The sequence below is a fragment of the Sciurus carolinensis genome, chromosome 5 (assembly GCF_902686445.1).
Source record: "Sciurus carolinensis chromosome 5, mSciCar1.2, whole genome shotgun sequence".
In the NCBI taxonomy this organism is placed as follows: domain Eukaryota; kingdom Metazoa; phylum Chordata; class Mammalia; order Rodentia; family Sciuridae; genus Sciurus; species Sciurus carolinensis.
The window spans coordinates 27,079,127-27,105,393 of NC_062217.1; the positions used below are offsets into that span (position 1 = coordinate 27,079,127).

General features: G+C 36.9%; 1 protein-coding gene across 4 annotated transcripts in view; it reads left to right on the forward strand.

Annotated features, from left to right (window-relative positions):
- The window catches only part of Uspl1 (ubiquitin specific peptidase like 1), a 38,234-nt gene extending 16,053 nt beyond the window's left edge, over positions 1-22,181 (forward strand). For 2 of the 4 annotated variants that reach the window (XM_047553579.1, XM_047553581.1), the window contains 5 exons: positions 1,199-1,309; positions 5,437-5,566; positions 9,083-9,208; positions 16,167-16,324; positions 20,128-22,181. In XM_047553579.1, the coding sequence (XP_047409535.1) occupies positions 1,199-1,309; positions 5,437-5,566; positions 9,083-9,208; positions 16,167-16,324; positions 20,128-22,019 (2,417 nt within the window). In that variant the 3' untranslated portion in view covers positions 22,020-22,181. Of the gene's footprint in view, positions 1-1,198; positions 1,310-4,067; positions 4,759-5,436; positions 5,567-9,082; positions 9,209-16,166; positions 16,325-20,127 lie in introns of those variants that run through there. The other 2 variants (XM_047553582.1, XM_047553580.1) reach the window with 2 other exon arrangements.
- The last annotated feature ends 4,086 nt before the right edge of the window (positions 22,182-26,267 follow it).

The window sequence follows — 26,267 nt, forward strand, 5'->3', positions numbered from 1 at the left end:
GTGAAACACTTAAGCAGAGTGTGGTCAGGCTATATGTATTATTTTTAAGAGTTTCAACTGAGAAGATCTATTTGTTGCTTAAGAGTAACTGCAGTCAAATATATATGGAGGCTTTTATTCAAAATTATTAATCTTGGATAGTTCCTTGTCCTAGTAATTCCATTTTGAGGACCTTTACCTTAAAGAAGTAATCAAAAATATGGATAGATATGTGCCCAAAGATATTATCACTGTAATATTATAATGTTGAAAAAAGAAACACCCAGCAATAGGGGAATGATTGTTGGTTACAGAGTGGGTACAGCTAGCCCACCATGTTTAATGAAGCAAGTTTGTACGTACAGAGCAGAATGTGGAATTGCATACACATTGTGAGGCTGTTAAGGACCCTCTCCACTTTCTGACCCCCTCAAAAGGAAGACTTGGGAGGAGGGAAATATATCAGATATTAGGGAAATGATCATAATTTAATTAAGACTTAGCCATGTTCAAGAAAAGTTATACAAAGTGGAATAAATGATTAGAATTTGTCTCTAGCATAAGTAATAATTGCATACAAAGAGGGAGCTTCAGCTGTTTCAGAGATGGACAATAAAAAAAAGTTAAGGTTAAATGTTTTTAATCCAAAAATCTGAAATCTAAAATGCTCCGAAATGTGAAACTTTTGAGTATCAACATGATGCCAAAAGAGGAATATTCCTTACCTGATCTCATGTGACAGAGCACAATCAAAACACAAATTTTAGAATTTACTTTCAGGGTAACTAGAGTCAGATGTATATGGAGGCCTTTTTTATTCAAAATTATTAATCTTGGATAGTAAAAATAAGTGAATTTCATGGTTTAGATTTAAATCTCATCTCCAAAATGTATGTGCAAATATTCCAAAATCTAAAAAAAAAAAATAAACGAGAAATACCAACGGTCCCAAACTGTGTTTTACTAGACCTCGGATTATTTGGGTGAGACTTTCCCTGAGACTTTTGTTTAGGTAGTAGGTGCTAATAATGCTGTGCTGATAACAAATATAGAGGGAATTATATATTATACTATAGAGAAGGAATGATTGAAATTTTGTGCTTTGCCTTTTATCTCTGTTTGCAAAACTTCATTCTAATAAACTTCCATTTTTATTAATGTCTCAAATTTTCTGTGGAAAGATATACATTGATAAGTCAGTTATCTACATATTTTCTAGATGGAGAGTATAAAATTACTTCAGAAATATTTACAGAGATAGAGACCTGTCTGAATGAAGTAAGAGATGAAATTTTTACTGAACTGCAGCCCCAGCTTAGATGCACATTGGGTAAGTAATTGGTGTACCTTAACTCATCTATCATAGAAATATGTACATCATAAGGACATATAATGTTGGTTAAGTGCTTAGGAGGATCAGATTCTTGGGAGCAGAAACCTGGCTGGTTTGACTTAGGAGTCTACCACTGGTTAAATCATCATTGAGCAGAGCTGTTTATATAAATATTTAGGCTGGTGTTCTACCTATTTCGAGTGGGTGTAGGGCTCAGAGCCAAGTGAATACTTAGGGGTCACACCCGTGGTTGCTTCTCCAGTTCTTTCCCCAAGAGGCTAACTCAGCATTTTCATACTTGACAGTGCATTAAGAAACACGTAGGGAATTTAAAAGTAAATACCAGTGCTAGGGGCCTGTACTGGATCTGTTAAATTAGAATCTGAGGCATGTTCTTTAGGTTATCAGTGATTTTTAGAAACCTTTACATGATTTGTATATGTGGATAGGATTAAGAATCTGATCGAAACCAGTCATAGGAGTTGTGCTTCTCTTACAAGTGATTCTAAGAGTGGACATGTGTACAGTTTGGGCCAGTGGGATATTAGGAGAACTATGCTGAAGACCTTTCAGAAAAGCTTTCTCATCTTTAAAAAGGGTACAAAAGTGGAACTTGCTTTGTCCTCTGTGGTTTGATTTTGGCCTTGTGGGAGCAGAGTGAAGCAAGGAAACTAGAGTCTCTCCATCCATGTCTTTCTAAATGTTTTTAGTATTACAAAAAGGAGCCATTGGTGCTTGGTGTTTTGTTTTTTGAGAGGAACATCTTTTTATTTCCCTTTTTATGTGTGTATTAACTCTGCTATTAATATTGTATGGTGCTTTGTATTAATATTGTGTGTGCTCAATTAATGCAAAATATCAATACCTCCTATTTTTTCTCTCAGTTAGTGGCATTTATTTCGTCAGGCCCAGATATGGTATCTAAAAGCAATGTCTTTGGTCCACACCTCACAGCTTTTGACCTACTCGTTTGTCTCTCTTGTTTTGTCCCCCTTGTTTTATTTTACTTTTTGTAGACTTTTACATATGAGTTTACCCTATTCTTATACTATGCTGGTTTTCTATATGCCAGTCTCTGGCATTGCCTCCTTTTGGTCTAAGGAACCATTCTCATTTATCATTAGGTGGGATCTCCAGTGGGATACATATTTTGTCTTTTTGTCAAAGTATGATTTACATATAGTAAACCCCTTTTAAATATGTACAATTGCATAACCATTACTCCATTCATGATGTAAGACAGGTCTATCACCCTAAAACTTCACCAAGCTCCTTTGAGGTACACCCCATTTCTCACCCAACCAGTGAAGTGTTGTGTGAATACTTTTTCCAGAGCATCTCTAAATACCAGTTGCGGGGCTTCCATGTTGCATCTCTTTCCCCATAGGGTAACATGAGGTGTGAAACAAAAGGGGTTTCTGCCCTAATCAGAATCACCACCCTTCTTATCACTGATAATTGTGTTTTTAGCAAATTGTATCTCCTGTGCCCCCTTGGCCTTGAGCCTGTTTTTTTGTGAAGAAATTTTAAATATTACTGTGTGTAGTCATTACAGTTGAGCAGGTATGCAGCTTCTCCAGTAGGGTAGAAGTCCTCTCTTATTTATACTCCTACCTATCAGCAGTGATAGGTGCTACATTAGCACTTAAGAGCTTACTAATGAAACCTAATTTGCTTCAGAGAGCACTTTAAAAACTTGCCATCTGTATCTTGTCGTTCTGAATATTGGCATTTATTTCAGAGTAATAAAGAGATAGAAGTAGAATCCGTATTGACCTTGAATGTTGGTCAACTTTTTCCAGATCAACTTCTTTATCATCTTGATTATTGTTTTTAAAATCACGTTGTATTCTATTCCCTTTGCTTTCCCTCCTGGAGTTTGAGAAATAAAACATTACAAATACAACACAGCCCCCTTTGTATGCTTCCCGTTCTTCCTTATCTCTTCATAAAGGTAACTGCTGTCTTTAATTTGGTGTTTTTTTCCCCTTTAATGTCCATATTATTTTTTTTAAAAAGCAAAACTAATATTGTTACAGTTTCTGATTACATATATAAGGGTAATATTGGCTCCTAATACAGAGGGAACCTTGCGTCTGTACTTCACACCATAGTAAGAAAGAAACTTCAGCATATTTAACGACCAAAATGTGAAAAGCCGGGTTGTAAAACTTTGGAGAAAAATATAGATGAAAGTCACCAGGTGTGGTGGTGCACACCTGTAATCCCAGTGACTTGGGAGGCTGAAGCAGGAGGATTGCAAGTTCAAAGCCAGCTTCAGCAACTTAGCAAGGCCCTGAGCAACTCAGAGAGACCCTGTCTCTAAATAAAATATAAAAAAAGGGCTGGGAATATGGCTCAGTGGTTAAGCACCCCTGGGTTCAATCCCAAAAAAAAACAAAAACAAAAAGATATATATTGTACATGTGTATATATATATATATATATTAAAAAAGTCTTTATTACTTCAGTGTGGGAAGATTTTTAAAAATAAGATGGAAAAAAATTTGTTAATACCACCCTGAGGGATAGAACAAAGAAGTAAATATCCAGGATATATTAGAACTTTGTACATTAAAAAGACAGGTAACCCGATTTAAAAAAAAAAAAAAGTGACCTGACCATTGTCAATGAGCAATTAACAAGAAAACTCGAATAGCTCTACAGCAAAGAGTTATTGAAAGGTTTGTGTCTTGGCAAGTGAAGGTATTTTAGGGACATAGGCAAACTAGGTTAAGGGTTGGGGTGAGGAATTGGGGTTCAATTCCAGAGAAAAAGACATCACCTAACTAATTTAGGCAGAAGGTTGTAAGAATTAAACCTAGGTATTATATATTCTGTAGTAAGGTGCTTTATACTTAGTACACATAAAATTTTTAATCTAAGGAAAAATAATAAAGATCAACTTGGGAACTGTTTATCTCAAATATCTGTCATCGTGTAACTTAGTCAACTGTTTTGAGCTCTTTTATGATATTTTGATTCACTGAAAACTTTTAGATTTGAAGATTTTATGTTGTCATAAAGTATAAATTATTTGCTTTTTCAGTAAGCATTTAAAGCTTGACGACTGTTTATAAACTTGTACTCTTCTCAAGTTTGCATTTCTCAAGGTGTTGCATTTTCATTTCCAGGAGATTGATTTGTATTTCTAGTTATCAAAATATTTTGTTTTGGTATAAAAATAGCAGTGGGACTACACCACAAAGGTGACTATTAAAATAGCTTCTGTAGCTACTGATATTTATAGAACGTGCTCAGGCAGTAGCGCTGTCTTGTGGTCCTGCCAAGGTGACTGTCCTGGCCATGTTCTAGGCAGCTGTAGTTGCAGGCTTCGGGGAGAACTGGACCATGAACCGAGAGCTCTGCTGGGGGAGGGAAGGAGAGAGGGGGGGAAACTCAGTCTCCCGGGCCATCTCAGCTCCCCTGAGGAAGGAAACCAATTGGTGAGTGAATGTAAGAACAGTTGTGAGTCTTCCTGTTAACTGACTTGATAATCTCAAAGCCGGAAGCCAGCATCGACTAGTTTTTGTTTTAATGACAACAAAATTCAGATCTGTAGTCTTAAAGTTATTGGAGTTTAAGGAAAGAACTAGAATAAAAGATTGGAAAGAATGGTAAATGAAGAGTAGGGAGGATTGAGTCTGATCCTTTAACCCTTGTGTGTGTGTGCCCTCTTATGTAGAACAAGAGGATCAGAACACAAATGGTGCTTTAATGATGTTTGTCAAATTCTGATATTATTCTATAGTGTCTTAACCAGTTATATTTTTTTTTAGTATTTGTACCAAGGCATTTACAGGATTTTTGTTTTAATATACACTATGATAGTTCTGAAAATGTTTTTTTCCTGAGAAATATTAGAAGTGAGAAGATAGTATGAATCTTTCGTTTTATGTCTCAAAGCCCCCAAGAAAAATGAAAGCTGTTGAGGTGATAATTAAATGTGTGCTGGACATTTTTTTAAAAAATGCTTTTAAAACTTCCCCCAATCAACTATCAAACTGTATACATGTGTAATCATACTATAAATGCAATGAAAAAAGACAGATAACAGTTCATTGTTTGGGTTTACTTCTTGCAGTTGTAAGTAAGAGTAACAATTTTCTTCTTGTTTCTGGAAGGTGACATGGAAAGCCCTGTGTTTGCATTGCCCTTGCTCTTAAAAATAGAACCCCACATTGAAAAGCTCTTCACTTACTCTTTTTCTTGGGACTTTGAATGTTCACAGTGTGGGCACCGGTATAAAAACAGGTTAGTTTTTGTTTTTTTTCTTAAATGAGTTCATTCTATTGAAATGGTTCTGAGTAATATAATCAGAATAAAACTTGATGGCCCCTATACCAGCACTTGCTTCCTGTAGTTCTACCCTTGACAAAATTTCCCACCACATCTTAAGGTCTCTCTACCACTAAGGTTAAAAGGACACGTTTTAGCAACAGAAAACAACAGTTTGCTTGCTGCTTTAAACTAGCAGGGTCATAAATTTATAGTTTAAGAGATTACTAATAGATGTTTTCTTTTTTCTTTTTTGTATAGAGAATTGAACCCAGGGATGCTTTACCACTGAACTATAATCCCTAGTTTTTATTTTTTTATTTTGAGACAGGTCTAACTAAGTCGCTGAAGGTCTTGATAAGTTGCTGTGGCTGACCTTGAACTTGTGATCCTTCTGCCTCAGCCTCCTGAGTCACTGAGATTACACACGTGTGCCACTATGCCCAGCTAATGTGAATTTTCTCGAGAACTTATTTAGAAGAATGTGGGGAAAACTGAGAGGAGTAGTACTCCAGTTTCCCAGCTAAGAATACCACTCAAAATTCTTTGAAACTGTGTTTACTAATCTATTAGAAACTAGAGTTTTGTTCAGTAACTTTAGGCTTTTAATCATACAAACTGATCTTAACCTCCTGGAGTCTGGCAGCAGTTCTCAGAGGTGACCTACACTTCCCTGTTCCTTCTCTTCATCCCACGAGAGTCCTCCTGCACCTGAACTATCTCATACTTTCTGCTTCCCTGAGGCCTCTGGGTGAGAATTAGGGAACTGTGAGTGAGTGACATTCTGGGCCCTAAGATTGGCACTTGGGAAGAAGCATGGAGAAAAAAAGCTGCAGATGTTTTCCGCTCTCATGTACTTGCCACATAAAGAGAAGAGGGCAGGTGTTTATCTGACATGATATTCTCACTCCATTGATACCTGGATGAAGTATTGGTGGTCGGAAGTTAAAAAGAAGACCAAACTGGCTCCATTGGTCATTTATTCAAATTATTAGAATAGAAACTAATTCTTTTCCTCTTTAACTTACTAGTAAGTCTCACAGTTATTAAATAAAGATGTGAGAATAGAGTATTCATTTATCTATATATAAGATTCTTCGTAGGCATTTAGGGAGCAATCCAAGAGTTAAGGCTGGGAGAATGCTCTTGGGAGAGTGCAAGCAAAGAAAGTCTTTATTTTTTTTCAAACACTGAGCTAAAAACTAGTAGAACAGGGTAAAAGTTAATGTGTTATTCATATTAGGACTTGGATAATTTTGTATAAGCAAGTGATGATGAAGGCAAATATCTGCTTCCAAGTTTTCTGGCATTGATTGGTATAATCATCTGATTTCTCACAAAAACTCAGTGACTGAGACCATAGTATCTTCTTTGACAGTTGTGGACACTAAAGCTTGAAAGGAGTTATATGGTACCCAAAGGGACACACTAGTAAAATATCATAACTAGGGGTCACACTCGGGCCTTTCTGGCCTATAAGAACTTTTTACAGGGTAAACTCCTGTAATCACTGCCTAGGTTTAAAATAATGTACAAACAAGGTTAATGATTAGAATTTGCTTAATTATAGCTTTCCTAGAATCTACATCTTAATAGTGTGACAGTTTTTCATTATATTCTGTGTGCTAGGAGCTCACCTAGCCACTGGAAATAATTCCTATCCTGGCTAAATTCAGACAAATAGTTAGGGAGATATGGTATGTGTACGCATAAGAAAGGGCCAGTGACTTAGTTAATTGGGTCTTTTTGCAGCTTTTTTGTTATCTTTGCACACAACCTGATTGAGCTCTAAATGTATGTAGACAAAGCTCCAAGAACTCCAGGGGAAGAAGCCACAAGACGCTTTGCAATTTGTTTTGTTTTTGTTTTTTAAATACTCTTTTGTTCTAAAAGTAAGAACAACTAAAATGGAAAAAGCTAAAGTGAAGTAACAATTCATTAAATATGTTTTAATGTCATAACTTCATGTAATCTGAAGGAAGACTGTCCAGTCCATTGATTTCATGCTGCTGGTTTTTGTGCCAGTTTAAGGGCTTTTGATTTAGAAAGTATATATTGAAGGCAGTTAAAAAACTGACCTTTGCAGTCAGTTATCTTCCGACTGCCTGGATTTGGAACTCCATTCTGACGTTTATCATCTGCAGTGCCCTCTGAACTGTTTTTATCCTCTGTAAAATGGGGTACGAGTAGCATTGGCTGCTTGGAACTGTTTGGAAGAAGAGTATGTAGTACTGTGCCTTCCCTTGCACACAGTGAGTGTTCAGAAATGGCAGCTGTCATGCCAAACATTAACACTTAGTTGCTGAAACTTTTTTTTTACAAATTTAAAAACAGAAGCCTTTTGCCAGGTGCAGTGACGCACACCTGTACTCTCAGCAGCTTGGGAGGCTGAGGCAGCTAGCCTTAGCAACTTAGTGGAGCCCTAAGCAACTCTGCAAGACTCTCTCTCTAAATAAAATTTAAAAAAGAGCTGTGGCTTAGGGGTTAAGTGCCCCAGTACCAACAACAAAAAAGCCTTTGCCTAACAGTACCTTTGGTAGTGAAGAATTTAGCAGAGCATGGTTGATGTATTTGTCAGTACTTTTCTGTTACTTTGCACTTAGAATATTAGTTTCTCTGAGAATTTATCTTTTGTTAACAGCTATTGTTTTTCTTACATGGAATATGAAGAAACGTGCCTTTTTGGTAACATGTAACTTTTTTTAATTAAAAATACTTTTATTAAAGTAGATGCAAGCCATCTTCATGGTGCAGTCCTATAATCCCAGCTACTCAGGAGGCTGAGGCAGGAGGATCACAAGTTTTAGGCCAGCCTCAGGAATTTAACAAGGCCCTGGGCAACTTAGCCAGACTGTTTCCTCAAAATAAAGAATTTTAAAAAGGGTTGGGAATACAGCTTGATGGTAGAGCACCCCTGGGTTCAATCTCCAGTAGCACATGCACACACACACACGAAAAGATAAAATACCCTTTTTCATGTGGGTTGTCAGTGACATATAGCCAGATTGAGTTGAATAAGGTTGAGTTCTTTAAATTTGACAACCTAAGATGATGATTTTCAACAAGGGGCTCTATTGCCCACCCACCAATTGGGCATTTAACAGTGTCTGAGAACATTGGTTGCTATATCTGGGGGCTAATACTGACATCTGGTGAGTAGAGGGGCCAGGGATGATGCTAAACATTCTCTGGCGTACAGGACATGCCTCACACAGTGGAGTCATGTGCACAGTGTCGGTGGTATTGCTCTTGAGAACCCCTCCTTCCGCACTTCTTTGCATTCTCTCACTGCTGAAGAATAGTTAATGTGGAGAGTCTTCACAGAGAGCTTCTTTACCAGGAATAGGGAGGAACATTACCATTCTAATGTGCGATTCAGGAAAACAGGGAAGGATGACTAAACAAATGAAGTTATCTTAGACATTAGTATAAATTAATGTAAATGAATTTAACATAAATTAATTTAAGTGTTTTTTTTTTTTTTTTCCATAGGTATATGAAGAGTTTGGTCACCTTCACAAACGTCGTCTCTGAGTGGCACCCACTTAATGCTGCCCATTTCGGCCCATGTAATGCTTGCAACAGTAAATCTCAAATAAGAAAAATGGTATTGGAAAAGTGAGTTAAAATTTCCTCATGCTTTTTAAAAATGAGACAAAAGTAAATGTGCATTTTTTTGTGGGTGTAGAGTACAAAGTGGCAACTAAAACTCTCAGAAGTTTGAGTTAATAGAGCTTTATAAATTGCCAAATGCCTGTCTTTATAGGAACTCTTATTCTAACCTTTAAGCAGCTGTTCCAGGTGAAATACCACTGTACTGCCAGCTTAGGGCAATTGACCCCACTCTCCTAGTTTCTTCCCTTTTCTTTTTTCTCCCTTTATGGTTATTGAACTTCAGTTTTTTCCTCCTCTGCCAAGTGCACTGGAATTCTGGGCTTTTTTAAAAATATAATTTTAAGAGCCAAGATGATTCAAAGGTGAGCCACAGACTCATCTGTATAAATTTCTATCTTCTCCCAGATCTTGGCCTGCTAATTCTTCATCATCTTGTAAGCTTTCTGCTGCCCTTTAGCAGATGTGCCTTCATTATATCGTGCTAACTTTTCAGTTTGTCCTGAGTGGAAAAGTTTCCTGTGTTACCAGAATCACACTCTTTAAGCTCACAAGTTAGTTTGATTTTAGGCAGTGTCTCTCTTTGTTAATCTGCTGACACAATGTACACATCCTCTTTAGCCTTCATTTTCAGTCTAACACTTATATTATGAAAATGAGGTCTAATTTAATGTAATAAAGAATCAGTGCCAGGCACTGTGGTACATGCCTGAAATCCCAGCAGCCTGGGAGACTGAGGCAGGAGAATTGCTAGTTCAAAGCCAGCCTCAGCAACTTAACAAGGCTGTAAGCAACTCAGCAAGACCCTGTCTCTAAATAAAATATAAAAAGGGTTGGGGATGTATCTCAGTGGTTAAGTGCCCCTGAGTTCAATCCCCAGTACTAAAAACAAACAAAAGAGAATTGGTGACAGTAACTTTTGATGTCCTTGAATCTTCCAGAAACTCCTCAGAATTATTCCTAAAGATGTATTATCACTAAATCAATCAATTCTCAGTTAATAGTACCAAAAGGCTTAGAGGGAAAATAGGGCAATCCCCTGCCTCACTCCCTCTCTAAGCTTAGTCTACTTCAGATCTTCAAATTAAGATGGTAGTTATTTGACAATTTAAAGTGATGCTCCTTCTGCTGTGATGGGGTCTGTTCACCTTTTGGTAGTTGAGAGTGAGGGTTCCTGCACCAGCAGTTGGGCCCCATCTCTGTTTTGCCCCCCTTGGCTCTTTCAAGTGTTTATATTTGGTTAAACCAGTATTCAGTGTTTGCATTATTATTAATAGACATGTTATTCCCTCTCCAGCCAAGCAGTTGACATGGTAATGTTTTATTTCTCTTACAATTCTTTATTCAGTGTTTTCATTTGCTTTATCATATATTGTGGGTTTTTTTTTCCCCCCAAGCACTTAATAAATTTCCAGCAATCAATGCTTTGAAATTTTTTAATCCTCCCTCTTTATTTCCCCCTGGAAGGCTCTCTCCTGCCTTCCATTCTTTGCTCCAGTCTATACTGGTTCCTGTCTGGGCCTTGTGCACTAGACAGGCTGCTCTTAGCCTGGGCCTTCTCCCCATGTTCCACAGTGTCTGCTGCCGGTAGCTGCCCTAGAGTTCAGTGGGATGGAGCACGCTCAGTACCCTGCTCCGTAGTGCCTGTGTGATCACATCATCCATTCTGGTTACATGAGGGGCCATTTTTCCGAATGCAGTCTTCTGAATACTTATTGAGTTGTGTTCATTTAGTTCCCTTTCCCTTTCTTTGTCCTTTTGAATTATTACCTGTTTTTGTCCTTTGCTATCATTTGAGAGCATGAGTGGAAGGCAGAGTGGGAAATGAGGAACTGTCTTCAACCGGCAGTCAGTAATCTATTTTGCCTGCTGGTGGCCAAGTTTTGAGATCTGAGCGTTGAGGGGATCCTCTTTGTAAACCCTTCTGCTGGTGATCAGATGGGTAGGAAGGCAGCAGGGCATGGCTGTCTACATCCTGCATTGGTTCATCTGGTTGCTTGAGGCTTCTTGGTGTGTATAGTTTCTTCTATTTGTATCTACTTTTTCTTAAGTCTCAGGATTGAGGATAGACTCATTCTGTTCTTTGTTTAATCTGTTAATTGGTTGTTTTGCAACATACACTTTTTTTTCATACGATTTTTAATTAAACAGATAAATCACTTAAGATTCATGTTCTGATCTGGAAGTGTATCCTTTAGGTAAAAACATTCCAGTGGAAAATGTGTTTTGAGTTCCACTGAGCTGATTTAAAAGCAAAATTTATAATGTGGATATTTCCTGTATTCTTCAAAAGTAAATTGAACTCATGTAAAATTTCACTTAAATTGTAAATGACAAGATCTTTATACAAATCCTTTGTAGCATTTTTATTTTGTATAACTTGGTTTGTTGGTGTCTAATGGAATTTAGAAACAAATTTAGTCTAGTTGTTAGAGGTAACTTAAAAGTAATTAAGTCCATCATGATACCATGAGTAATTTAATCTTACAACATTCCAAAGGCTAATACTGTTGTAGATTCCCCAAACACCTTGTCTTAGATAATCCACAACTATGATGTGATATCCCCATTAGGAAAAATCCATTGATAAATCAGGTGAATGATGCCTGTCTGATCCAAATCTACTTTTTTCTAAGTAAATTACTTCGAATTATATTCAGAGCATAGTGACATAGAACACCAAGACCTTAGAATCAGATTTAATTTTACCTCTCCAGCTTTTGAAATGAATCTCCTTTAAGAGTCTGGTTATATACTCTCCTGGGTTGGCATTTGAAAAGCTTATTTACATAAACTTCAGTCTTAACGGTTTTGTTTGTTTTTAGCAACTATTTATAAAAGATAGTGGGGTGGTAGGAAGGAGAAATAAGACATTTCTGTTCTGTGCTTACTGAACTCTTATTCAGGTCTAATAAAATGATTTTGAGACTTGCTTTTTATAAGGAACTGCACTGTCCCCTACAAAATTTTGAAAGGAATATATAAAATAGATTTCCCAATGTCTTCATTGTTTGAAAGAAAATGTTTTATTTATCTATAAGATCCTTGGATTACCTTCTAAGAACAATTTATAAACTTCGTTGAGCAATTTATGAACTTTGTTTTGGGTTTTTTGTTTTTTGTTTTTTGTTTTTTTTTTACTGGGAACACAACCCAAAGGCGTTTTACCACTGAGCTACATCCCCAGTTGTTTCTCTTCTTTATTTTGAGACATGATCTCCCTAAGTTGCTGAGGGTCTCACTAAAGTTACCAAGGCCCACCTCAAATTTGCAATCCTCTTGCCTCAAGCTTCTCACATTGCTAGGACTTCACATTACACCTTTGTGCTCAACACAGTTGAAGTTTTCTGAAGATGTATTTACTTACTACAGTGAATATAATCTAGTGCTAATTTGATTTGCAACTGACTTTACTAATATTTTTAATTTCTTGTAATGGAGTCTTAAATTGTGAAATGATGACGTAGTAGATCTAAAATATGAGATTTAAAAATTACATTTGCATGGATTTTTTTTTTTTTTTTTTTTTGCCTAAAGCCTACATTATTAGAGTTCAGATGTACATATATGCCCATTGTTAAATTTGCACTTTTTTAATTTAATTTTTTTGAGATGGGGTCTTGCTATCTTCCCAGGCTGGTCTCATGTGCTCATGCTCAAGTGATTCTCCTGCCTCAGCCTCCTGAAGAACTGGCTGTATGGGCATGTACCACCACACCTGGCTTAAATTGGCATTTTCTAAAATATGAATTTTACTACATTTGTTGGAATGAAAATAAAAAACCTTTACTCCAGACCAGTAGTGCAAGATGTGGGTTCTTTGTGGAGTGGAAACCTGCAGTTCCCTTGCTATCTTTGGGTAGTAGTGGTTAACACAATCTTTTTGTGCTTTTTTTCTCTTTTCTCTTTTCCTTTTCCTGAGGGTATATCCGTCTAAGAGGAGTTCAGCCCCATGTTAGGTGAAGACAAATCAGGTCTTAGCTTGAAATCTCTTGTTGACTTTTGGTTTCAGTTCTGTTAATCCATACCTTCCAGTTTTCTCATGGTTCAAGCAGAACCTAACTTGCTCTCTGCATCTCTGAGCATCATTTCTGACTGATGCTCTAGCAATGAGTGTAGGAAGAAACTCAAGAACAAAACCTTGGGGCAGAGTTGTGCCCGTACCTGAGAGGCTGGAAATATGAAACAAACTGGAGTTGGGTACAGGCGAATACTGTGACTTTTAGGGAGCCCAGTGGGAAACATGAATAGGAGAAGGAGGAGGAAGCATATTACTTGATTGATTCCAAGATGTCGACATTTATAAATTGTATCATTTTTTCATATGCCATTAAGAAAGAAATTCTGCCTGTTTAATTGCCATGAATGATAAAATGTATCCCAGTCTCAGACACATTAAAATGCAGAGGAAAAATTGGAATCGATTTGGTATTTGGAGTTTACACAATTTTATAGTTACAGAAAGTAGTTTGAAGGGTTTGGGGATATAGCTCAGTGGTAGAGCCTGGGCTTAGCATGTATGAGACCCTGCATTTGATCCCCATCACCAAAAAAAATAGGAAAGAGAAAGTAATATGAAGGCTATTCTGAGGGGTTTGCCTCTGTTCAGGTGAAGTGGTAATAAAACTAATTATGATTCTAGCCAAGTGTGGTTTACACATCCCTGTAATCCCAGTGACTTAGGAGACTGAAGCAGGAGAATCACAAGTTCAAGACCAGCCTAAGCAACTTAACAAGACCCTGTCTCAAAATAAAAAAAATAAAAGGACTGTGAATGTAACTTGGTAGTAAAGCATCCCTGGGTTCAATCCCCAGTATGGCCAAAAAGAGAGAGAGAATAATGTTTCTGCTTGTCATCATTTCAGTCCCCATTAGGCCCTGGATAACCTTGGTTTAGTAGTTGCAGGGAGGCTAGTGTAATTAAGAGGATGTTATAATATTTGTTTTCATTGCTGATTTTTTTTTTCCTCCTGGATAATAAAATCAAATTTCTTACTTGTAGAACTATCTAGATCTCAAAACAGACTTTGGGGAATTTACTTGCATTCAACTAGAATTTGAGTATCTACTACATCTAAAGAAGTGTGCTAAGAGTGAGCTTTAGTCTTTTTTTTTTTTTTTTTTAAGCGGTACTGGGAATTGAACATAGGACCTCATTTGGCAAGCACGTATCCCCATCCCTTTTTAAAATTTTTATTTTAAAATAAGGTCTTGCTGAGTTGTTCAGGCTGGCCTCACACTTGGTGATCCATCCTGCTTCAGCCTCCCTGGTTGCTGGGATTACAGGTGTGCACCATTGCACCCATCTACAGTTTATTTTTTGTGTTGTTCTAGGGATTGAACCCAAGTCCTCTGGCATGCTAGTCTTGGCAGTTTTTACTTTTACCAACTTACAAAAGAATAGTTTAGAATGCGTAAAATGTATAAGAAGCATAATAATCTGGCAAGTGGTCATGTATGCATTATCTTAAAATATTTTGCATGTGTAAATCACACAAAAGCAGGAAATTGGTGGGATTTCCTTGTCTAGGATTATAAAGAGATTGTTGTAGTAATTAGCCCCAGAAGATATCTTGACATGTATTGTGTGAGTCCAAGGGAACTAAATTAGTAATTTAAAAATTTTCAGATAGTTATAAGAGAGGCAGGTGCCTCAAGTCTGCATGTGTAGCTATGTGAACACATCTGTAGTTTCACTGTGAATTATTGGTTCAAAGACATGTATTTCACATTTTAACATGTGAAATGAAAGTATGTTTAAAAATTGATGGCATGCCCAGTAACTTGGGAGGTTAAGGCAGGAGGACTGCAAGTTCAAAGCCAGCTTGGTCGATTTAGAGAGACCCTAAGTAACTTACCAAGACCCAGTCTCAAAATTAAAAATATAAAAAGGGCTGGGGATGTGGCTTACTGTTTAAGCACCCCTGGGTTTAATCCCTGGTTTGCCCCCCCCCCCCAAAAAAAAATGGATGGCATGGTATAGTTTAGTGGTATATTTTATAATCATTGACATCTTGGATTCAGTGAAAATAGTTATCTGATTAAAGAAACAGTGGGAAAGGGTTCAGTGTTACAGTTTTTAGGACTTTGTATTTCTAGGTTCTTAAATTTTGAGGACTTGATTATTCTTTAACAAAATGATTGACAAGGGATAATTTACAAATTATCCCTTGTCAGTCTGAATAATCTTGCATTTTGGACATTGCTTCAAGTTCATTTCAGCTGAATAAATTTTGATAAGCTAAGTAAGTCCTGACAGCTGTTTAAATATTAGGAAAAAGTATATTCAACATTTTTCTTAAATCCTGAGAGCTTTGTTAGATTTAGTTATTTAAGGCCCATCTGTGGGTTCTGTTTTCTAGTTTGACATTACAGTATAATTTTGAAAATTTTGGATATCTTGAAGTTTACAGTAAATCAACCAGCATGTTTTATTTTCTTTTTAAGTCACAAATTAAGTAGAAATTTTAATTTGATTGCTCTGCTTTCTGAGATAGCAGAAAGAAATAGACCAAATTAAAGTTTATTTGATTGTCTTAGGCACTGTTTTAACATATTGCCTACCCACCTAACAATAGCGATTAATTTGGACATTTGATGCCAAAGAAAATTCTGAATGATCTGGACTTTTTCCTTTGAATTTTACAAAGTAGTTACCGTTAGATTTTCTTTAATCCAAAGCAACATTGCTGCTTACAGAGCAATTTTTGTTTAATGGTCTGTGTTGTTCTTATTGCATGATGGCTTCCAACTGTCAGTGATACATTTTGAAGAGGGTTTAGTGTTACATACTTCTTAGAGCAAGTTCTTCATTTCTAATTAAGGCACACATCTGGAGGTACTCAAGAAAAATTAGTTTAGTTAGCCTTGAAAGTGTTATGTGTGACTAGTTCACTTGAAACTCTTGTATAAGCAGACACATGGCATTAAGTTCGTTTGACTTTTCTTGCCTTCTCTCCCACAGAGTGTCTCCCATATTCATGTTGCACTTTGTAGAAGGCTTACCACAGAATGACTTGCAGCACTATGCATTTCATTTTGAAGGCTGTCTTTATCAAGCAACATCTGTAATTCAGTACCAAGCGAATAATCATTTTATTACATGGATTTTAGATGCTGATGGTAAGTGTTGAAATTTTTCTTTTATGATAGTAGGCATGCATACTAATCTCTGATGACTTATTTATTTTTTTAAAAGACAACTTTTCCTTTGCCTTTTTTTCTCTGTTCCCTTTGACTTTACTTTTTCTGCCTCTTTCCCTTCTATTAAAAATTTGGTTTTAGTGTCCTTCCTAACTCTTCTATCACATATCTAGGTATGTACAGATGCACATCCTTATTTCTTAAATAGAGGATGAGATCATATACTACTCTTGATTTTGCAGTTTTTTTCTATTTAATGTTCTTGCTTTTGTTTTTTAAATTACATGTGTAATGTAATATTTGTTCAATATAGAAAAATGATTGGTGGGAATTTGAACTTTTTAGATACCTTGTACTTTTAAAAAGAAAGTATATCATACTGAAGATTTTTAATTGATAACGGTAAAACTATATTTTGCTTAGTTTGCAATTGTTTGTATAAACAAAATAAAAGTAATTGTCTATTTCTAAGACTATTAAACATAATACCATGTAGCCCTATTGCTGAAATAGCCATCTAAAGTCCACAGTTGGCCAACAGCTACAGTCAAAGTAAAGTGTTTGGGTCCTCTCTGCCACATCCCGCATGGAGGAGGATGTTGGTGGTTTTTCTATTACCCAAAAAACTTATCTACTCAGTAAACACATGAGAGCCAATACTCTTTTTATTAGGGGAGTTAGGGGAGCCATCCTCTTAGGGGGAAAATTCCAGGAGGAGACAGGGAAACCACTCCCATGCAGCGCCACATGCTTCCCAGCAGTGCCTAGAAGCCAGGCCTCTGGGTCACATGACTGAACCTAGTCTGATTTTGCTAAATAAGGATGGTTTCCCACAGTAAAGCCTTTGATTAAATGACTAAACTTTTCAGTAGAAAGCCAAATAATTACAGTTCATGGATTTTGGAAATTCACCCCCTTCCATTTGTCCAGTGTGTTTTAATACTGGATGTGTTTTCCTCAAATGTTCACTTTCGTCTTAAAATAAGATAATTCGATCCCAGTTAAGTATTGTGTCAGGCCCTTGGTAAATAGTTACTTTGTTATAGCCGTTTTCTGTTGTTTGGACACTTTTCTTATTTGATATTTTCTTCTTGGAGGTAGTTGGATGATGCATAACTGTGGTTTCCAACCCTGAGGGGCATATAAGAATCATTTGGTTGACTTATAAAAATTGCCATATTCTATTCTGTATCAACAAATCAGTGTTGGGGATTGGACCCAAATTATCAATATTGTTTTAAAAGTTCCCCAGATGAGTGCTTGCTTTGGCAGCACATGTACTGAAAAAGTAGTTCTCCAGATGATTTTGGTGTGCATATGATAGAAAATCACTGATGTAGGCAAGCTAAAAAGTCTTAAATTTTAATTGGTAGAGAATAAGAGATTAGTAGATTCAGGTAGTTTATAAGTGTATATCTACATAAACCACATACTTAGGTGAATGGTTTTGTTTTTATTTGAGGGATTAGCAAATTTGAGTATATTTTGCTTTCTTTTTTGTGACTTAACTCTGAGAATTCATATTTCCATTGTGTGACTTGTCAAGTCATTTTACTTGGTATCAAATACTGTATTTTCATAAGTATTTTAATCTTGTGTTTAATTTTTCTCTTTAGGGAATTTTTTAAATATGTTGGATCTTAGATCTTGTTTGTTGTAGCCATTTAGTCACTAAATGATATCTTAGAAATTGACCAGTCTGTTAGCAACTACATTGGCCTAAAGCAGCAGTTGCTGAAAGGTCTCTTTATCCTTTCTTAACTTTCCCATTTTTCAAAATTAGAAATCTTTGGTGCAGAAAGGATACATGCATATGTTTAAGTTCAAAACAGAGAAGGGAAACAGTGCACTTTCTATGTTTGTCTCCGCACGTATTTTTGCAGTGTTAATACTGTGTCATCACTTCTGCTGCTAAAACAGTATTTTCTGAAATATTGTGCTCCCTCGAAGAAATATAGTGGTGGTGGTTTTGGTGTTTAGAGTTTTATTCCAAGGATTAGAAATATGGTTTACTACATATCATGGTGTTTGACATCATGCTTTATTAATTTGTCACATTTGAATTTGCAGAAATAGAGTAAGCAACATATTTGATATGCCACAATTCCTACACCATTTTGCTTTTTGTGTTTTCATTTTATAGATATATGGATATTGAGATGTATGGTGGTAGGTCCATAATAAAAGCATAGGTAATTGTTGATTGTTAAAAAGGTGTTACTTATCCAAGCCTGTGGTTAGCTTTTCTCAAATCATTATGTGTGTAGTAAGTAAACTACAAATGAATAAATACACCTTACTTTAACCTCCATCATCTGTCAGCATCTAGTCATCTTCATTACTTCTCAGCCATGCTTTTTATTTGTTTATTGTGGTAAAATGTAACATAAAATTTACCATTTTAACTTTTTTTTTAGTTTACAGTCCATTGGCATTAAATACATTCACTGTTTTGTCAGCCATCACCACCATCCACTGTCAGAACTTCCTCACCCTAAACCAAAACTCTTAACTCACGAAGCATTAACTCCCCATCCTCCCAGCATTTCCAGCTATGCTACTATTCCACTTTGTGTATCTATGAATTTGACACTCAAGGTACCTCATATAAGGAGAATCATAATAGTATTTGCCTTTGGATGTCTGGTCTGTTTGATTTAGTACATTTTTAAGATTGATCATGTAGTGTGTGCCAGGTTTCCTTTATAAGGCTGAATAATATCCTGTTGTTTGTATTATCCATTAATTTCTTGGTAGACATTGACTTTGTTTCTTCCTTTTAACTTATGAAATTGTTGCTATGACCATTGGTGGACAGGTATTTGTGTCCCTCTTTTCAGTTTTTTGGTATATACCTACCAATGGTATTGCCGAGTCTTATGATAATTCTGTATTTAAGGTTTGGAGGAATGGCTGGTTGTTTCCACAGCAGCTTCTCCATTTTACATTCCCACTAGCAATACATAAAGGTTCCAGTTCCTCCGTGTCTCTACCAACATTTTTTTTCTTTCTTTTCTTTTCTTTGTTTTTATTTATTTATTTATGATAGCTAGTCTGTTACCCTTTTTCCCCTTTTTTTTCTAGGAGTAGTTTAAACAAGTTATTCCTTAGTCTTCATTCACACTTTAGTTCACTACATAAGACTTCTCTTAAAAAAAAAAAAAAAAAAAAAAAAAAAGACTTCTCTTCCTGTTATATCACTCATTGTGCTGTAAGTAGGGAACTCTTGGCAGGTTTCTTGTTTGTTATAGGAGGCTGCTCACGGCCCTTAAATTCTTCCTTGTTATACATCATTTCATTCCCACTTGATAAATGAGAAGACAGAAGTTCAGAAATAAGAATTGACACAAACATTGGTACTGGAGGTAATAAGCTTCATTTAATTGGAAAATTCATATATATGAAAGAACTTATTCTGTTTTCTGATGTTCTTGGGTAAATTAGGCAGTACTGTATTCTAAGACCCAAAAGTTAAATATAATGCTGTTTTGATATTTATTTATTTATTTATTCATTCATTCATTTAGTATTTTAGGAAAGAATGTGAACTATCCAGAAAACTATCCCGGATTTTCAGTTCTTAGCTTATATTAGTTAATAACTTTTGTCCTCCAAATAAGAACTTAAAAATTTGACAGAGAAGAATGCTGACAAGGATAAGGCAGTATTTTAGAGTGTTCTCCTTTGGTGGATATTCAGTGATAATAGCAGTTTAAAAGACCAGAAGAAAGGAGACCTAGGTTGGTTTGTGAATGTCTAACGTCTTTGACTTTCTTCCCCAGGAAGTTGGCTAGAATGTGATGACTTAAAAGGTCTGTGTGCTGAAAGGCATGAAAAATTTGAAGTTCCTGCTTCAGAGATACATATTGTTATTTGGGAAAGAAAATCATCCTGTGTGACAGATAAGGAAGCTGCCCGCCTTTGCCTCCAGAAGACTAACAGTGAGCATGCTTTTGGTGAGAAGCCGCCAGCATCTCCAGCATGGCGTTCTGTGGGTGAGGCTGCCTCAGCAGAAACATCGTCAGTGACTCACCCTACACACGTATCAGTTGTTTCTCATGCTCTTCCACGGGACAAAACTGTAACTCTTGAGGATCATGGATGTTCAGATACAAAAACTTTGGTTGACGGTAGTATTTTACCTTTGACACTTAAAGGAACTATCCAGAAAACTGCCTCATTTTTCCAGATTAACTCCAAAGTTTTCCCATCAGAAAACAAACCTGTGACAGAAAATATAGAACTTGGCAAAGCAAATACTTTGCAATCTCAAGAATCACTAACAGCTTCTTCAGCATCTAGTCCAAGTAAAGAAAAGCTTATCCAAGCTCAATTTGTGGATTTAAGCTTTCTATCACAAGTTGTAAATAAAAACACACAGTTAGTGCAGTCAAATACAGGAGATACTTCAATTACTAAATCTGTGAACAGTATTCATTCTACTAGTCTTGTACAGGGAATGAAGTCAGCAGAAATTGAGAAAGAGACTCAGTTAAAACAGTTTCTTCCACCAAAAACTGAGATATTAAAGCCAGAGCAACATGCTATATCTCAGGTATCTAATTTGAAGAAAAAGGAAACTGCAGCAGATTCTCAAACCATAATAACCAAATCATCACAGAATCAGCCTCCGAAAGAAAATCAAAAGAAACCATTTGTGGGAAGTTGGGTTAAAGGCCTATTAAGCAGAGGTGCTTCTTTTATGCCACCTTGTGTTTCAGCTCATAATAGAAGCATTGTAACTGATTTGCAGCCTTCAGTTAAAGGGGCAAATAATTTTGGTGGATTTAAAACTAAAGGTATAAACCAAAAGGCTAACCGGTTATCTAAGAAAGCTCGGAAGAGTGCAGATAAGTCTCCTTCAGTCTACAGTCCTCCACCAGGTCCTCTGCCACCGGGTAGCACAGCTGTTCATCCGCACGCTGCCGGGAACACCACTTCAGAACTTTCAAAAAAGTATGAAAGTGCTTCCCAGGGAGTTCACCTCAACCATGATTCTCACAGAAAGGAAAATGGTGTTTCTTTAGCAAACCATGGAGACTCAGTTGAAGGTCAGATCCATAAACTTCGTCTAAAACTTCTTAAAAAGCTAAAGGCAAAAAAGAGGAAATTAGCTGCTCTTACATCTTCCCTTCAAAGTGAAACACTTCCAAGTGAAAATTTAGAACCTGTGCCCCAGTGTGGGTCTCCAAATGATTGTGAATCAATAGAAGACTTGTTAAATGAACTACAAAATCAGATTGATAGTGCAGATAATAAATCTGGATGTACCACTATTCCTGTTTCCTCATATAGTGGTCAAACTCATGAAGAAATTTTAGCAGAATTATTATCTCCTACAACTCTTTCAACAGAGCTCTCAGAAAATGGGGAAGCTGACTTTAGGTATCTGGAAATGGGAGATAACCCTGTCCCAGTACCCAGTGAATTAAATGATGTTCCCCAGAACACACATCTGAAACAGGACCATAATTATTGCAGCCCCACCAAGGGAAATCAGTGTGAAGCGCATCCAGACTCACTAACAAATAATGCCTGCATAAGAACCTCAAACTTGGAGAGTCCCATGAAGACTGATATTTTTGATGAATTTTTTTCCACTTCAGCATTAAGTTCTTTAGCAAATGACACATTAGACTTACCTCATTTTGATGAATATCTGTTTGAGAATTGATGAGTGCTTGTTAACTCTTTAGTTTAATATTTATTGCTTAGAAATATATAACTATTTTCAGGTAGTGTTTATACACTGACCTTGTGTTATAACCACGAATAAAATGTAAGCTGATGAAGGTTTTACCTTTGATTCTGCCCATGAGGCATATAATCAGTTTTACAAATAAAAATGATCAGGAAATGTGCTTCCCTTGTTGGTTTCATTTTGTACATGTGGGAGAAAGAGGATTTCACAACACTAAAGATGAAAAGTTTAATTGCTGAAGATTTATTCAGTTGAGTGCATTAAATTTCTAGATTTTACATTTTGGTTAGGTTCATTTCAAACACTACTCATACAGACTGATGCTGTCACGTGGAGTGAGTGAGGTCCTACAGAAGGGCCTATGCCCATCTCTTACAGGAAGAGAACATGCCTGTCTCAACACCACTGTCTCTGCCTCTCCTTACAGTGGATGACAGGAAACCTTCTTACCAGAACTGTGAATAATGTTTTGTGATCTGTAAATGATCTGTAACAGGACAGAGGTAGTCTTTATTTGTGATGTGTGAAATGTTTACATGTTATTGTGAACATAGCGTCTTTACTCCCAAAACATACATTTCTGTAACCAGAGTGGGACATCAGCTAACAGTTCTGTTTTGGGGTAGAGTAACAACCAATAATTATGAGGCTTGTTGTATGTTGGATTCTATAATATATATATATATATATATGATTTACAATATATATTATATATAATTTCATTAAAATTCAACATTCCCATAACTTGTGTCAGTTACATAAAATAGTGCATAGCTGGTAAGTTGTAGGGCAGGGATTGAGTAGAGTGGTTATCACCGAGTTAGAAATGTTGAGCTTATCACTATGGGTTTCACCACTCAGGTTTCATTTAAAGTTTGAATGCCCAAATGGTGTTCCTGCTCTGGTGATTGGAGTTGAACTCAGGTTGAAGGTGACAGTTTAAGGGGTGGCAGGATTTTGCCAGACTCAGTACTTAATAATTTATTTGCCAAATTTACTCCCTAAGCTTTCTCTCCTTTTTGTTTTTCTGATTATAAAAGTAATGCATATTTTTCATAAAGAAAAACTATGTCATCTTTAATACCTAAGGCTAATAACCAAATATTTTTATGCATATAGACAATAAAAATTAGATCCTATGGGCTGAGATGTAGCTCCATAGTAGAGTACTTGACTAACATGTGCAAGGCCCTGGGTTCAATCCCCAATACCTCCAAAAAAAATCAAGACTTGTATGATCTGTTTTTACTTAATATTTAGTGGACTTTTTTATATTCACAGTTTTGGATAACTACTACATATTACATTGGGTAAACCACTATTTTGCTAATCTTTTTTAGATTCTGAGGTGATATATACTGTTTTGCTGCTGTAAATTTTGTCACAGCAGATACCCTTGCTGGTAAATTTTTACACAAATCCAAGTTTTATTTGTTGGGATAGCTGGGTCAAAAGATGTGCACATTTTAAGTCTTAAGATTGCTTGAAGGGAGGCAACACTGGTTAATTTGTTTTTATTTCCTTGATCCTATTAAGGTTGAATATTTTCTATAACTATTGGCCAGTTGAGTATCTTTGAGGAATTGCTCATTTATCTTTCACTTGTATTACCCACTTAATCTGTATTTTCAGATTACTGGTGTCATGTACTGTGTAAATCTGTGATAAGGCAGTTTCTCAGACACTGTGTTCCTAGGGGAAATACAGGGTTAGGTTCCTGACCCTCTGACCATTTCTTTTCAGCCAGCCAGTGATCATGTTTTTTTGTGTGTTTCTGTTCAAAGATAGCTTATTTAATCTTACTACTGACTCATTAACATTGAGCTCATGACCAATGCACTATAAATTAAGCCTGAACAAAGCTTACTTCACATGGATTTTCTGTCAAGCATATCACAGCTGCCTTATACTTAGGAATACTAGACAGCACCTCAGCACTGTGCTAGGGGCCATTTCAAACACTGAGGTCACAGAAAGCACAAAAATGTGGAAACCATGGCACTAAGTAGACCTCAAAATGACTTGGTTACAGTTTGAAAGCTGAAACTCGAAGACAGTGCTGAACTTCAGCTGGGCTGTGTGCACTCAGCAGCTACATGTCTACAAGTGCCCCTGGAAGCACCACGAGTGTTGGTTTTTAGGTTGCAAATTTTAGCAAGTAGGTGAGTTCACGGATACAGAATTTACAAATAATTAGGATTGGCGGTCAGGTGGCACTGAATCCTGTGGAGAAGAAAAGCACAAGAGTTGGAGAACTACTTTGGACTGGGTGGACTTTGAAGGTTTGTTGAAGGTGATGACTTTGGAGCAGTGACCAGGGAGATTAGGAAGTTAAGTCATATGACTGAAGCAAGTGTGCATGGACAGACTAAGAACAAAATGTCTTGGGCTGGGAAATTCATAAATAATAGAAATGTATTTCTCTCTTCTGTAGGCGGGGTGGCCCAAGCTTGAGGCAGCAGTGTATTGGTCGCCTGATGAAAGTACTCTTTCTGCTTCATAGATGGCACCTCTTGCAGGATCCTCATACAGTTGAGGGGACCAGAGTGGATAGGGGCTGTCCCTTCAAGCTCTTTTATAAGGGCAATAATCCTATTTGACCTAATCACCCAAAAGAGCCCACTTAATATTATTGTCTTGGGGATTTTAAATTTCAAAGTGATTGGGGGCGGGGCACACTACACAGCATAGGAAAGGTGGTGTGCAGAGTGAGCAGGGGAAGGGGAATTAGAACATTACAGGAGTTGGCAGGCACCAGATTTCCTGGGCTTTATGGGCCATTGTGAGGACTTTGTCTTCACGGAGATTAGGGAGCCACTGGAAGGATTCAGGAAAGGGTAACATGTTCTGGTCTGGGTTTTAAGAGGATCACTGAAGTGTGGAGAAATACAACAGTGGTCAGAATAGAAGTCCTAGTCAATTACAGTCTCCTCAGAATTTAAAGTGGGTGATAACTGTGGAGGTGTTAAAAGGACTGGATATAGCCGGGATGTAAATCAGTGGTAGAGCTCTTACCTAGCATGCTTCAAGCCCTGGGTTCAGTCTCTTTCCCTGAAAAAAGAAGGAAGAAAAGTCATGGGATAGCTATTGAATTTCAAGGGTAGAACCAATACAATGTATTGATGGATTCAATGTGGGCTGGAAAAAGGAGTCAAAGATGAATCTCAGGTTTTGTTGCTGAGCTAATGATTGTGCCATTTTCTGAGATGAGATAGTCTAGGAAAGGAAGGAATTTAAAGGGGTTAAGTATGAGATTCCTAATTAGACTTAAAATGGAGATAATTTAGTAGGAAGAATGGGGGGGCTCAGGAGAGAGGCAGATAACGAGGTAACTGACGGGAATTCATGATCATATTCAATGCCATATAGGATGGGGTCATTTAGGGAGTTAAACAGCTCTGGGGAACTTTTGAAAGGGGCAGTCGGAGGAAAATCTGATAGTTTGTTACCTCAAGAATGCTTTTTAAAAATTATTATTAAAAGGAAGGGTGATTATCTGTCAGATGCTGCTGAAAAGTAGAATGATATGAGGCCTGAGACTATTGGTTTGGTATTAGAGGAGTCCCTGGTAACAACAAGGGCAGGCAGTTCAGTAGAGCCATAAGAACCAGTGTGGTTGGGCTCACAAGGAAAGGGACGCGAAAGTGGAGGTATAGATCCAGTTTTGTAACATTTTCTGGTGCCTCTTGGGGGAATGTGAAGTCAAGGTTCTTGTTACTGTCTGTAAGATGATAGATATCAATATATGCTTCTGTGTGGGCCTGAATGTTCCCCAGAGAGAATTGTCAATGGATGTTGCAGGTAAAAACAAGCAGTCACAGCAGCTGATTTCTCCAGCAATGGGATTCAGTGTAGAAGAGGAGAGTGTAACCTTAAAAGCCAGAAGAATTTATCATTTTAATACTAGGAAAGACAGATGTGGAGACAGACATTAGGAGACTATGACAAGAAAAGAATGAGACAGGTCCCTTTCTGATAATTTTCTCAGGAAAATGAATAGTTGCTGGGGGTGTGAAGAGAGGTTTGAAATACTAAGTCTCTGGGAGAGGAGACCTAATCCAGTAAGTTCATGCAGTGGGCTTGCTGGGCTGTCTGGGGGCGCTCGATGGGGATTTAGTTTTAAATTTAACTGAGACCAGCTATGATGGTGGGGGGCTTTTTGTTTGTTTTTCCCCAGTCATTTAGCTGCTCAGGTGTGGGTCACAGTATGTGAAAATTTGA